Below are 13,301 nucleotides of genomic sequence, written 5' to 3' on the forward strand. Positions count from 1 at the left end.
GAGTTGATAAACCATATAGTCAGGCATACAAATAGTGATAGAATGCTTTATTGAAAAGAGAGGCCGAGGATATTCCTCTTCTTATTGATGTGAAATGAAATGAAGGAATACAAGTCCTCAAGTGTTACAAATATGGTGGTTGGGATGTGATCACTTCTAACTCTAGCCTTCTTGCCTTCTGTTGGATGAAACTACTATTGGATGCTTTCATTGTGATTACTCGGTGCATGTTAGTGAGCTCTGTGTTGGTTGTGTTCTTCCCCTTCTCTAAGTGACCTCTGACATTGTTGAGTGTCAGGTGTTCGAGTGCTTATGCTTGATGTGACGCGACCTCCTTTGGTTCAATGAACAAGTCAGGGTTGGGTCACATCATTTGGACCGATAAGAACCGGCTCGAGTTATGCCATGCATACATAATCTCTTCAACGGGTTGTCACACAGATAGTTCTCTTCTGGAAGCAGAGGGTGAGAGTCATAACCGTTGTCGACGGTGACGAAAACGTGATTTTCTTTTCTTTCATGTTTCCGCTTCTCAAAGATTCCGCAAAAAAGAACATCTCCGTCCTCGAGGAAAATGGGATGAAGTTTTCTGCCCATGATAATAAGGCTACCATCCTTCACAACTTCTTCCACAACCTGCGGCTCTTTCGCCTATCCGACCTCTATCCGGTGCAATTTCCTCAGTTATGCCACTTAGACTTCGACTTCTCCACTCAGTAAATTCAAGAAGCTTTCTTTAAGATGAACGTGAATGCCAACCCGGGCCCGATGGCATTGGACCAGGTTTTTACCGAAATTTTGGCACAACATCAAACTGATCATGTTTCATTTTTTCGATGACTTCGCCAACTTGCGGGTGGATGTCGAGCGCTTCAACAGATCCCACATGATCCTCCTCCCCAAAAAAGACTCTGCCAGAACCCTGTATGGCTTCAGACTCCCGATGGTATTTCCATCACTACTCTCTTGACTTCGAAAACAAACTACACAACCCCCTACCTATGGAGAATATTAAACGAACAAATTCGCCCCTCCGCAAAATCTCATGTCCTTGCCAACAATGGCACCTCTACCTTCTTCTGGCTTGTCTCCTCCCAACTCCGCTCGCAGACACCTACCCACACTTCTTCTCTGTCTCCATCTCACCCTCAGTTCTGGCATCACATGTCATGCAGAATGGTTTACTCGCTACTCTGCAAAACCGCCTAACAAATGTTGCTTCTATAGAGCTTGCGTTTGTTTTGTCTTTTTTGCAAGATGTTGCCGCCAGTGATGCGCCCGACGACAGGTTCCTCACCCACGGCTCCCCGTTCTCTTCAAGGTGCGCCTACTCAGTGGTCTCCTCCGACCACAAGATCGATCTCAACGCGGGGCACATCGGGAGATCCAAGGCTCCTACCAAGGACAAGATCTTCGGCTGGCTTCTTTGTCGTGATAGGTTTAGCAAGATGGCGAACTTACATCGCAAGACCATCTCTCCTCTGGCTCGGACTGTCCGCAGTGCAACATCACTCATGAGGATGCGACGCACCTCGCCCATCCTTCGCCGACGCGCGGCACAGGTCTGGTCCCTCTTGGGGCTGCAACCACCTCACTCCATCAACCTCGTTCGGAATACCACAACGCCGGTCGGCCTCGACATCAACATTTGGCCCACTGTCTATTCTCATCCTCCCCCCACCAGCACCCACGAAGCCATGTCCTTTCCTCTCCTCTCTGCTCATCCACCATCTCCGTCGCCGTTCGCCTCACGTCTGCCATCCCCGTGACCGGCGAGCACCGAAGATGAAGTAAAGGCAGCGAGCGACAAATGTGACTGGGCGAGGAGGTGTGGCTGTCCATAAGGGCATGTCACAGAGCTCGCCATGACCAGTGGGGTGGAGGATGCGACGCGACGCTGTTCTGGTGGGTACCCCGTGGACCTATTCCGTTGCACAATTTCGCAGTGACGCTAAGCACTGGTGTGACGGAGTGGTTTCTCATCGAGTATGACTAGAGCTTACGTGCTGAGTCCGTGTGGATCTGCCCCATCATTTTCATATCAGGAGGACGCCGAGCTCGTCCGAGTGGTGGGGCACCAGGACAAATCAATTGGTGAGCACATCTTTAGGTTTTCTGAACTTGGTTTAGGAATTTATTAATAATTTTCACTTCGATTGATAAACAACTACTCCCTCCGTAAACCAATATAAGAGCGTTTAGATCACTAAGTAGTGATCTAAACGCTCTTGTATTAGTTTACAGAGGGAGTACTTACATGACAGGTTGAGAGACCAATTGGCAAACTATAAGCGGAGACTCCATCGACTTCTCAGTGATGTTGGGACAGGAGGAAGGGAATAACATGGGTAACTCGAATGGGAAAAGGTCTATGGTGCCACTGTCCTACTGCTCATGTCTTGATTTGCAGATCGACACACCAGTACCCACGCGGCTTCCTGTGTCTGGTCGTACTTTCTGCAGAATGAATTTTCTTAAGATTGGTACTTAGAACATGTACCAAATAAAAGGAACACTTAGAAAGTGGGTTACAAGAGCTGAAGCTCATTGCAAAGAATTTCTAGGTACTATTTTTCTCCACTTCTCCATTAATCTACATGAAACAAGCCCACCCCTAATAAGTGTATACCTCAATCAGTGCTAGAAGTTATGGAGGAGGTTGAAAAATAGGATGTTGTTTTTGATGGCCATAGGAATTATAGAAATATCAGTAGAAAATGTATGTGCAAATAAACCAACCATGGGGTCTTTGATCAAATAGGAAATGCGGGGCAAAGACCATTCGCCCCTTACACTACTAGGAAAAAGCCTATACACAGAACTTTAGCAGTAGCGCGCGCCAAAAAACCGCGCTGCAGATACACATATAGCAGTAGCGCGTCCCGGCCTAAAAGCGCTACTACAAATATTCCCACCACTAAGCCGATCGGCTACACATAGTAGTAGCGCTCTTTTAGAAACAACCCTGGCGTTAATTTTTTGTAGCAACGCGTTTATGTGTAAGGCGCTACTGCTAACAGAAATAAAATAAAATGAAAGCAAGTAGAAAAGTAAATGAAAATGAAAGAAATAGAAAAAGGAGAAAGAAAAAAAATAAAACGTAAAGAAAAATAAAAGAAAAAAAAGGAAAAAAGGAGAAAGGAATAGCAGTAGCGGGTTTCAGGAAACGCGTTGTAGCTAACTTAGCTATAGCGTGTTTTCGGAAATGCGCTACCGTTACATTTCACTTAAACAGCGGTTTCCCCCCCGGCCACCACTTCTTCCCCAAATCCCTCGCCCTCGCCGCCGTCTCCCCAACTCGCCGTCGCCCCACTTCGCCGCCGTCTCCTGCCGGCGTGGACGCTCGCAACCTCACCGCCGCCGCCCGAGGCCGCCCTCAGCCTCACCGCCGCCGCCCGAGGCCGCCCTCGATGTCACCGTCGCCGCCCACCACCTCACCGCCGCCCGAGCCCGCCCAGGACCACCGTTGCCCGTGCCCGAGCCCGCCCTCTCCGCCCCTGCCTCCGTCACCGAGCACCTCCCCGCCACCGTCTCTCCCCTCTCTGTAAGTCCCCCACTCCTCTCTCTCTACATTTTAGAGAAAAAATTAGTAGAGCAAAAGTTTGTTTATAGCAAAAAATTTAGTTTAGAGCAAAGGATGTTAAGTAGTAGATGTTAGAGCAAAAATTAGTTTAGAGCAAAAAATTTGGTTTAAAACAAAAGTTAGTTAGGGCAGTAGGGTTTAATTAGGGTAGATACTGCTTGTATAGTATATAGTGATACTAGTTGTTAATTAGGTTAGGGCAATAGTGGTACTAGTAGATGTTAATTAGATGTTTTTCAGTTAGGGCACTAGAGTTTTGCTAGGTTAATTAGGTTGAGCTTGAGATAAGCGTAGTGTGGCACTGCATTGAATCTAGCAAACGCTGTTCGTCCGAGCAGTGTGTGGTAGCCGCTGCAGAATGGGGCGATGTCGAAGATTAACTCCTCGCTTCGGAAATTGTCCGGAGAACGAAGACCACTTCCAGCATGATTGAGCCCATACAGCAGGCCTCGACGCCTGGTATGACTCCTTTGAAGGTAGTCTTTGTTGGTTTGATTCGTGAGGGGTCAATGCCCATCTTCCGCACCGTGTCTTGATAGAGCAGGTTGAGGCTGCTACCATCGTCCATCAGGACTCGTGTTGGGTGAAATCCGTCGATGATTGGGTCGAGGACCAATGCGGCCGAATAGCCATGACGGATACTAGTTGAGTGGTCTCGACAATCAAAGGTGATCGGAAATGACGACCATGGGTTGAATTTGGGGGCGACCGGCTCTATCGCGTAGACGTCCCTGAGTGCACGCTTACGCTCCCTTTTGGGGATGTGTGTAGCATATATCATATTCACCGTTTTGACCTGTGGGGGAAATTTCTTCTGCCCCCCAGTGTTTGGCTGCTGGGGCTCTTCGTCCTCGTCCTCACTTTGTGACCCTTTTCTTTGTTTTCGGCGTTTAACTTGCCAGCCTGCTTGAAAACCCAACAATCCATGTTGGTGTGATTGGCTTGCTTGTCTGGGGTGCCGTGTATCTGGCACGGATGGTTGAGTATGCAGTCCAGGCTGGAAGGTCCTTCATTATTTCTTTTATAGGGCTTCTTCCGCTGGACGGACTTGGAGCCAGTGAATCCGGCGTTGACTGTGGCGTCATCGGTGTTGTTGTCGTTGCTTCGACGTTTGTGTCTGTTGCGCCGGAGCTTGCCAGTGCTATTCTTGGCCTCTGAGGGGCATGTCTCGCTGGCTGTGTTGTTACTACGGGCCAACCAACTGTCCTCTCCCGCGCAAAAGCGGGTCATTAGTGCCCTGAGGGCTGCCATGGACTTCGGCTTTTCTTGGCCGAGGTGGCGTGCCAGCCATTCGTCATGGATGCTGTGTTTAAAGGCTACCAAGGCCTCGGCATCCGGAAAGTCAACGATCTGGTTCTTTTTGGTTACGAACCTAGTCCAAAATTTTCTGGCTGATTCTCCAGGTTGTTGAACTATGTGGCTTAAGTCATCGGCGTCAGGTGGCCGGACATAAGTCCCTTGGAAGTTGTCTAGGAAAGCCTCCTTCAAGTCCTCCCAGCTGCCGATAGAATTTTCAGGCAGGCTGTTAAGCCAGTGTCGAGATGGCCCTTTGAGCTTTAGTGGGAGGTATTTGATGGCATGGAGGTCGTCTCCTCGAGCCATATGTATGTGGAGAATGAAATCCTCGATCCATACTGCGGGATCGGTTGTGCCGTCGTATGATTCGATGTTGACGGGCTTGAACCCCTCGAAGAATTCATGGTCCAGTACTTCATCTGTGAAGCAGAGAGGGTGTGCGGCGCCTCTATATTGGGCCGAGTCGTGGCGTAGCTCTGATGGAGTCCGTCTGTGGTATTCGGCCCGGGCGTGGTTAGATTTATCATGTCCGAATAGGTATCCTTCTTTGTGCCTCGAAGCACGCCCTCGCGATCCGTAGATCGATCTTGTGTGTCCTGTTCTACCGTCCAGGATTTGCCGGAGGTTGTATGTGTGACCCCGAACTCTTCCGTCTCTATTTTTACGAGGTGGTGGGGCAGGCTGCTGTTCGGCCTGAGTTGCCGCTTTGTCCCGGCCGCGGCGTGGCCGGTCAGCTGCCCTGTCTCAACCACGTGGTGGTCGTTCCACATTACGCGAGGGAGATGTGTGCTCCGGTGCCTCCTCATCGAATTGAGGTAGCAGTCTGCGTTTCGGGTAGCTCTTGGTTGGGTGCTTAAGGCCGTATTCTTCCACTGTCAGGACGTCAGTCCATCTGTCGACGAGCAGATCTTGTTCAGCTTGAAGCTGCTTCTGTTTCTTTTTCAGGCTCCTTGCGGTGGCTATGTGTTGAAGCTTAAAGCGCTCCTGTTCCAGAGGGTCCTCAGGCATGATAAAATCTTCGTTGCCGAGGCTTGTTTCCTCTCCGGAAGGTGGACGATAACTATCGTCCCCCGAGTCATCTTCTATGGCCTGCTCATCAGGGTTGTCTTGCCTGTCGACATGTTCCTCCTGTTCGGATGCAGCTCCGACAGGGTCTTCATTGTTTTCGGCGTCGCCCGGAGTGCTATTTTCTCCGGTGCCAGTGTTGTCGTCTTTTGAGCGGTGAGGCTTAGGACGGCGTTTGGTGCGTCGGCGCTTGGAATGCGTCTCAGAAGGTTTATACTTATCTGGCTCTTCTTTATCGTCGCCAGATCCTTTAGGTGTATCAACCATGTACACATCGTACGAAGAGGTGGCCGTCCAACGTCCGGTGAATGGCGGGTCTTGGCCTTGCTCCCTGTCGGCATCGTCGAACGTACCGTCGATGTCTTCGGAGCCATAGTCAAGCACGTCGGTTAAGTCATCGACGATGGCTATGAAGTGGGTGGCGGGTGGGAGGCAAAATTCCTCGTCGTCCGCCTCTAGCTCGAACCGAACATAGTTCGGCTGTGAGTCTTCCTCCAAGGACAAGTTCTTCAAAGAATTTAGTACATCACCCAAAGGCGAATGCTGGAAGATGTCCGCAGCGCTAAATTTGAAAATCGATAACCGATCCAGCTCGGTGTCCGCAGGTGCATCTGGTCTGGAACACATGGCCGGATACGAGTCCGGAGTCCCATTGGCGCAAGCATTGCAGGGTGTCGAGTCCGTGTGCGGCTCCAACGCCATGGGCTTCGTGGCTTTGAAGGGCATGATCTGCTTCAGTTCTGAAGCTGTTGCAGCAACAGGATCCGTCTTCTGGACGTACTCCGATATCAGATTTAAGTTATGTTCCTCGGTGCACGGGGAAGCAATTGCCGCGGTCTCGAATCCATTGAAGATCAAGTCTCCATGTATATCCGCAACGTAGTTCAAGCTTGCAAACCTGACCTGGTGGCCAGGGGTGTAGCTATCGATCTGCTCTAGACGGCCAAGTGAGTTGACCCGCAGTACGAAGCCGCCGAACACAAAGATTTGTCCGGGGAGAAAGGTTTCTCCCTGGACGGCGCCATTACTGACGATCAAAGGGGCCATCGAAACCTTTTGTCGACCGCACAGTGGAACTCTCAATGAAAGCACCAATGTCGGTGTCAAAACCAGCGGATCTCGGGTAGGGGGTCCCGAACTGTGCGTCTAGGATTGATGGTAACAGGAGACGGGGGACACGATGTTTACCCAGATTCGGGCCCTCTCTATGGAGGTAATACCCTACTTCCTGTTTGATTGATCTTGATGAATATGAGTGTTACAAGAGTTGATCTACCACGAGATCGTAGTGGCTAAACCCTAGAGGTCTATCCTATGAGTATATGGTAATGAATCTGTCCTATCCGGACTATGCTCTCCGGTTTATATAGACACCGGAGAGATCTAGGGTTACATGAGGTCGGTTACATAAGAGGGAATCTTCATAATCAATCGCCTAGCTTGCCTTCGACGCCAAGTAGAGTCCAATCCGGACACGGGTATAATCTTCGGTCTTCATGTCTTCATAGCCCATTAGTCCGGCCCATGGATAACAGGCCGGACGCCCGAGGACTCCTTAGTCCAGGACTCCCTCACTCGTTATGTCCGTGATCACATCCGAGACTCCGAACTACCTTCGGTACATCAAAACACATAAAATCATAATATAACCGTCATCAAAATTTAAGCGTGCGGACCCTACGGGTTCGAGAACTACGTAGACATGACCAAGACATGTCTTCGGTCAATAACCAATAGCGGAACCTAGATGCTCATATTGGCTCCCACATATTCTACGAAGATCTCTATCGGTCAAACCGCATAACAACATACGTTGTTCCCTTTGTCATCAATATGTTTACTTGCCTAAGATTCGATCGTCGGTATCTCAATACCTAGTTCAATCTCGTTACCAGAAAGTCTGTTTACTCGTTCCGTAATACACCATCCCGCAACTAACTCATTAGTTGCAATGCTTGCAAGGCTTATAGTGATGTGCATTATTGAGTGGGCCCAGAGATACCTCTCCGACAATCGGAGTGACAAATCCTAATCTCGAAATACGCCAACCCAACAAGTACCTTCGGAGACACCTGTAGAGCACCTTTATAATCACCCAGTTACGTTGTGACGTTTGGTAGCACACAAAGTGTTCCTTCGGTAAATGGGAGTTGCATAATCTCATAGTCATAGGAACATGTATAAGTCATGAAGAAAGCAATAGCAGAATACTAAACGATCGAGTGCTAAGCTAACGGAATGGGTCAAGTCAATCACATCATTCTCCTAATGATGTGATCCCATTAATCAAATGACAACTCATGTCAATGGCTAGGAAACATAACCATCTTTGATCAACGAGCTAGTCAAGTAGAGGCATACTAGTGACACTCTGTTTGTCTATGTATTCACACAAGTATTATGTTTCCGGTTAATACAATTCTAGCATGAATAATAAACATTTATCATGATATAAGGAAATAAATAATAACTTTATTATTGCCTCTAGGGCATATTTCCTTCAGGTCCTGCCAGCTACGCTCTTACCAAAGAAGAGAAGAAAATCTTTTTTGAATGTCTGCTCAGTATGAAGGTCCCGTCTGGCTTCTCGTCGAATATAAAGGGAATAATAAACATGGCAGAGAAAAAAAATTCCAAAACCTAAAGTCACATGACTGCCATGTGATTATGACGCAATTACTTCTGGTTGCTTTGAGGGGGTTCTACAGGAAAATGTTTGATTAGCCATTATGAAGCTATGTGCATTTCTCAATGCAATTTCTCAGAAGGTAATCGATCCAGAAATCCTACCAAGTTTATAGAATGATTTCGTCCAATGTCTTGTCAGTTTCGAGTTGGTGTTCCCACCATCCTTCTTTAATATTATGACACACGTCCTAGTTCACCTAGTCGAAGAGATTGCCCATTTGGTCCTGTATTTCTACACAATATGTTCTCCTTTGAGAGGTTCATGGCAGTCATAAAGAAATATGTTCATAATTGTGCTAGGCCAGAAGGAAGCATCTCCAAGGGCCATGAAACAGAGGAGGTTATTGAGTTTTGTGTTGACTTTATTTCTGACCTTAACCCGATTGGTGTTCCTCAAACGCGGCATGAGGGGAGACTGAGTGGAAAAGGCACGCTAGGAAAGGATTCAGTAATATGTATGGGCGGGCATTCTTTTACTCAAGCACACTAAACAGTCTACAAAGTTCCACCTTGGTGGCTCCGTATATCGAGGAACACATGGATATTGTACGCTCCAAGAACCCGGGGCAATCTGACCCCTGGATTAAATGTACACACATGGCGACTTTCGGTGGTTGGTTGCAAAAACATCTCATGAATGACCCATCAGTTGGAGATGAGTTGTACTTGTTGGCCAGGTCACCATCTTCGATTATATTGACTTTCAAAGGGTACGAGATAAATGAAAATACATTTTACACGACCGCCCAAGATAATAAGAGCACTAACCAAAATGGTGGTGTCTGCTTTGATGCAACAAACAACAATAGGAAAAAAGACACATATTATGGTTACATAGAGGAGATATGGGAACTTGACTACGGACCCTCGTTTAAGGTCCCTTTGTTTCGGTGCAAATGGGTCAATCTGACAGGAGGCGAGATAAAGATAGACCCGCCGTACGGAATGACAACAATGGATCTCAACAATCTTGGGTACACACACGAACCATTCGGTCTATAAGCTATACATAACTAAGTAAAGTTATACCAACAGACCAATTGAAAATGGTGCCGACAATGTCACAATATGTGGCGTACATAACATAAGGCCATCAAAAGATTATAGAGGAAATGTAACAGAGATAAACAATTACACTTAAATGGTTGGTTCACCTGAGCTATTCTGAGAAAAGAACCTCATGAGTAAGTTGTGCTTCTGTATTTCAGCGTGAAAAGAAGTTTACTGTGCTTTTGCATTTTAGCATTGTGAGTAGGAGGACACACAAGTCACAACACCAGTAAAATAATTAATAAGCATAGCAATTTATGAAGAAGGCAATTGTAAGTACAACAATCTTATGTACTATCAATTCTTAATCGATACACTGTACTAGTGCATAAAATATTATGATACAACATAACTGATGAAAGCTTCTTTTTGGAATTCAGAAGCAGTGCTAGACACGACGCTGAAAATAACACTGTCAAAAGTGCCAGATTCATAGAATTGTTGTGTTTTCTATTATCTAAGCCACTGCGCTAGATAAAATGGAAAATCATTGGACAAGCGGCCACAATTTAATAAAGCCACAACAACATATTAAGCCCATTTCTGGATTATCCTACCCCCAAGCCATGAAACAATTTGCATAATTTTTAAAATTAGGTGTTACATGAAACAATTTGCATGATTTTTAAAATTAGTTGTTACATGAAACAATCACATAGTACGTATGGTTTCTGTTATGTAACCTACATACAAAGCATGGGGCCTTCTTTGGATGTAATCCTCGTATATACATTCATTCACTGTAACATATTTATAAGGCAAGAAATGTAAGCACTGTTAGAATTGGGAAAAAAATCTGATAATTGACACAGTTTGGTTCATCAAACATGACTCCAAAATTTGGAGAAAAGAAGAAAAAATGTTGAGGCAAAGAAACAATGTCATGAACACGGATGTGTTTTGACTGCAGAATCTTCTCATTAGTGTTAACAATAACTTTCTGGAGTAACTAATGGTTTTTCTAGAAGATAAACCCCATCCTCCTCCAAAGCAATCAAGCTAGTTATTTAAAAAAACGGAATCAAGCTAGTTATTAATTATACAACAAGAAAATAATTTGTGTTCGGATATCTTTCCAATCTGTACCTGAATTCTTAAGTGGGTTTTGAACAATCACATAGAAAGAATAAGCAAGGTCCCAGAATCTACAAAATACAGAATCTTCTGACAATTTGCATAACCTGAATAAACAGGACTCCTTATCATAAAATTTAGTACCTTAGCAACTTGTAAGTAATAACCTGTCATAAGAATCTACTCCATCTGTCCCAAAATATAAGAACGTCTTTAACACTACACTAGTGCCAAAAATGTTCTTATATTATGGGACGGAGGGAGTATTATCTACCCCTGGGGCACAACCCCTGAGATTCTGTATATGGTATAATCAAGGGGAAAAAATATGTGGAAGTAGAACAATTACTGCACCTACTTAACACCTTATACTTCTGTTATATTTACCTAACTAAACCACTGATAACTTCAGCACTGGCTGCCCTGCTAGCGTTTAAAACCAACATCCTCCATATTGCGTCAGAGAGGAGTATAAAATACTTCAGCACTGGCTGCCCTGCTAGCGTTTGAAACCAACATCCTCCATATTGCGTCAGAGAGGAGTAGAAAACATAGACCAGGGAAGGAGAAAAAGGAAAATAAAAACCTGAAATCTTAAAAGTGCACGCGCACTATTCCGTCGGACCGAGTGGCCGCGCCTTGACCACTCGTTCCGTGCGAATCGTGTGGCCCACGAGAGTCGGGTGCTATTTTGTCGGGAGACTGTTTCTTTGCCCCGAGCGGCCTCGCTACCGACAAATCAGCACACACGCTCGTCCACCTCTTGCATCTTATCCATTCGTCCCACCTCCGACTACCTGCCGCCCGCACTGCTGCTCACCTCCCTGCAACCCGGCCGCCTCCTGCCCCTTCTCCAGGCCACGCGCCCGCCTCCTGCTCCTTCTCCAGGCCACGCGCCCTTCCGCCGAGCTCCTCCTCCCGGCGATGTGGCTACCGCCCCGTTCCTCCTCCCGGCATCGACGCTCCCGGAGGTCGAGGGAGATGCGGCGGATCCAGCGGTGCAGGCTGAGCAGATCAGCCGAGGCCGTGGAGCTGGAGAAGCATCGCCGCCGTCTCCTCCTCCACTGTCCACTTTCCCAAGGGGGCGCCGTCAGAGCTCTTGGGAGCGGACATACAGGTAGGAGGCCGTCTCTCTCCGGATCCATCGATCCAACAGGCTGGGATGGGGGAAAGAGCGTGGGTGACCGGATCTGTCGTGGTCACGCGTGGAGGATGGGGCGGTGGCGTGCAAGCATCGTGGTCATGGATGTGGAAAAGGAGCGTGGACGGGATGGAGAAGTCAGCAACAGGGGTTTCCGCCGCCGGCCTTGTTGTGTAGTACAAGGGCGTGGTGGTCGGATCCATGGTGGCTGGGGTCGGACTACAGGGATGCAGCGTGCAAGCTTCGCTATGGTGGCGGATTGGTAGTTGATCTGCTAGGGGGAGGTAGAGGATTAGCCCCAGGTGCTTTTCGCATGATTTTTGCTGATTTTAAGAGGAGGAATTGCTATGTGTAGTTAGTCTGTTTTTTTACAACTAGGGCCCTGTTCCTGTGCAATTTATCATAGCCACTAGCCAAATTTTTAAGTCAGTTTTTTGTTGTTAGTTCTGTGCAAGTAGGGGCGCTTCCCTGTGCAACTAGGATGCCTTCCTATGCAATCTATTACATCTGGTAGCCAAATTTTGTAAGCAAACTAGGCAAAATAAATTTTATTCTCTGAATATCAGTTTTTTTATGTTAGTTCTCTGCAACTAGGGGTTCCTTAGCAATCTATCATATCTTTGTAGCCCAATTTGTAAGCAAACTACGCAAATAATTCTCGTTCTTTGTATATCAGTTTTTGGTGTCAGTTCTGTGCAACTTGAGGAGCATTGCTGTGCAATCTATCCCAAATTTGTAAGCAAACTAGGCAACTAATTTTATTTTAGTTCACTGGGGTCTGGGATCCTGTGCAACTAGGGATACATTACTGTGCAACCAGAGGAAATGTGCTTGATAGTGAAACAGAGGTTCATATTTTCTTTTTCTTTTATCCTATGGCCATTTATTTATACTCTTTTCTTTTACCCTCTTTGTAGTTCAATATTTTTATTCATTGTAGGGTTCTCCAAATAGGACCTCTTGGCGGAATTCAAAACGGGCGGCTAAGCGACAACCACGTGGCACTGATAATGACGGGGATGGAGAGGATGATGATGTGTCCTAAAGAGTATATAAATGAGTTGGCATCCTCAGTCTTTTCTAGTTGCACAAGAGTACCTGATAATTGGCATCCTCAGTATTTCTAGTTGCACAATACCATTCAACTAGTTGACATCCTAATATTTTTGTAGCTGCATTGACACCCTCAGGTGAATGTGCAATTTTTTGATTGGTCATGCAAGTGCTGAATAGTTCTTTTCCCAAGAGTACCTAATTAATTGGCATCCTCAAGATTTATAGTTGCACACGAGTATTCAATTAGTTGGCGTCCTTAGCATTTCTACTTGCACAAACAGTATCCTACTAATTGACATCCTCAGCCACAAGAATAACTATTTTTTAGTCCCATCTTCAAATTTTTGA

General features: G+C 46.6%; 1 protein-coding gene across 1 annotated transcript; it reads left to right on the forward strand.

Annotated features, from left to right (window-relative positions):
* Positions 1-1,169: 1,169 nt before the first annotated feature.
* On the forward strand, positions 1,170-13,178 carry LOC123060526 (uncharacterized). The gene is made up of 3 exons (XM_044483317.1): positions 1,170-1,562; positions 11,500-11,873; positions 12,838-13,178. The coding sequence occupies exons 1-3, from the start codon at positions 1,170-1,172 to the stop codon at positions 13,022-13,024; spliced, it is 954 nt and encodes a 317-aa protein (XP_044339252.1). The 3' UTR covers positions 13,025-13,178.
* The last annotated feature ends 123 nt before the right edge of the window (positions 13,179-13,301 follow it).

The sequence above is a fragment of the Triticum aestivum genome, chromosome 1A, assembly GCF_018294505.1.
Source record: "Triticum aestivum cultivar Chinese Spring chromosome 1A, IWGSC CS RefSeq v2.1, whole genome shotgun sequence".
NCBI lineage: Eukaryota > Viridiplantae > Streptophyta > Magnoliopsida > Poales > Poaceae > Triticum > Triticum aestivum.

What these genes read in the sequence shown, in the direction of transcription:
- LOC123060526 (XM_044483317.1), top strand. Translation starts at nt 1,170, where the DNA reads ATGCAGAATGGTTTACTCGCTACTCTGCAAAACCGCCTAACAAATGTT. An exon ending in TTCGCCGACGCGCGGCACAG is followed by an intron (nt 1,563 to 11,499) that starts GTCTGGTCCCTC and finishes CCGACAAATCAG; the next exon opens with CACACACGCTCGTCCACCTC. An exon ending in TCTTGGGAGCGGACATACAG is followed by an intron (nt 11,874 to 12,837) that starts GTAGGAGGCCGT and finishes TATTCATTGTAG; the next exon opens with GGTTCTCCAAATAGGACCTC.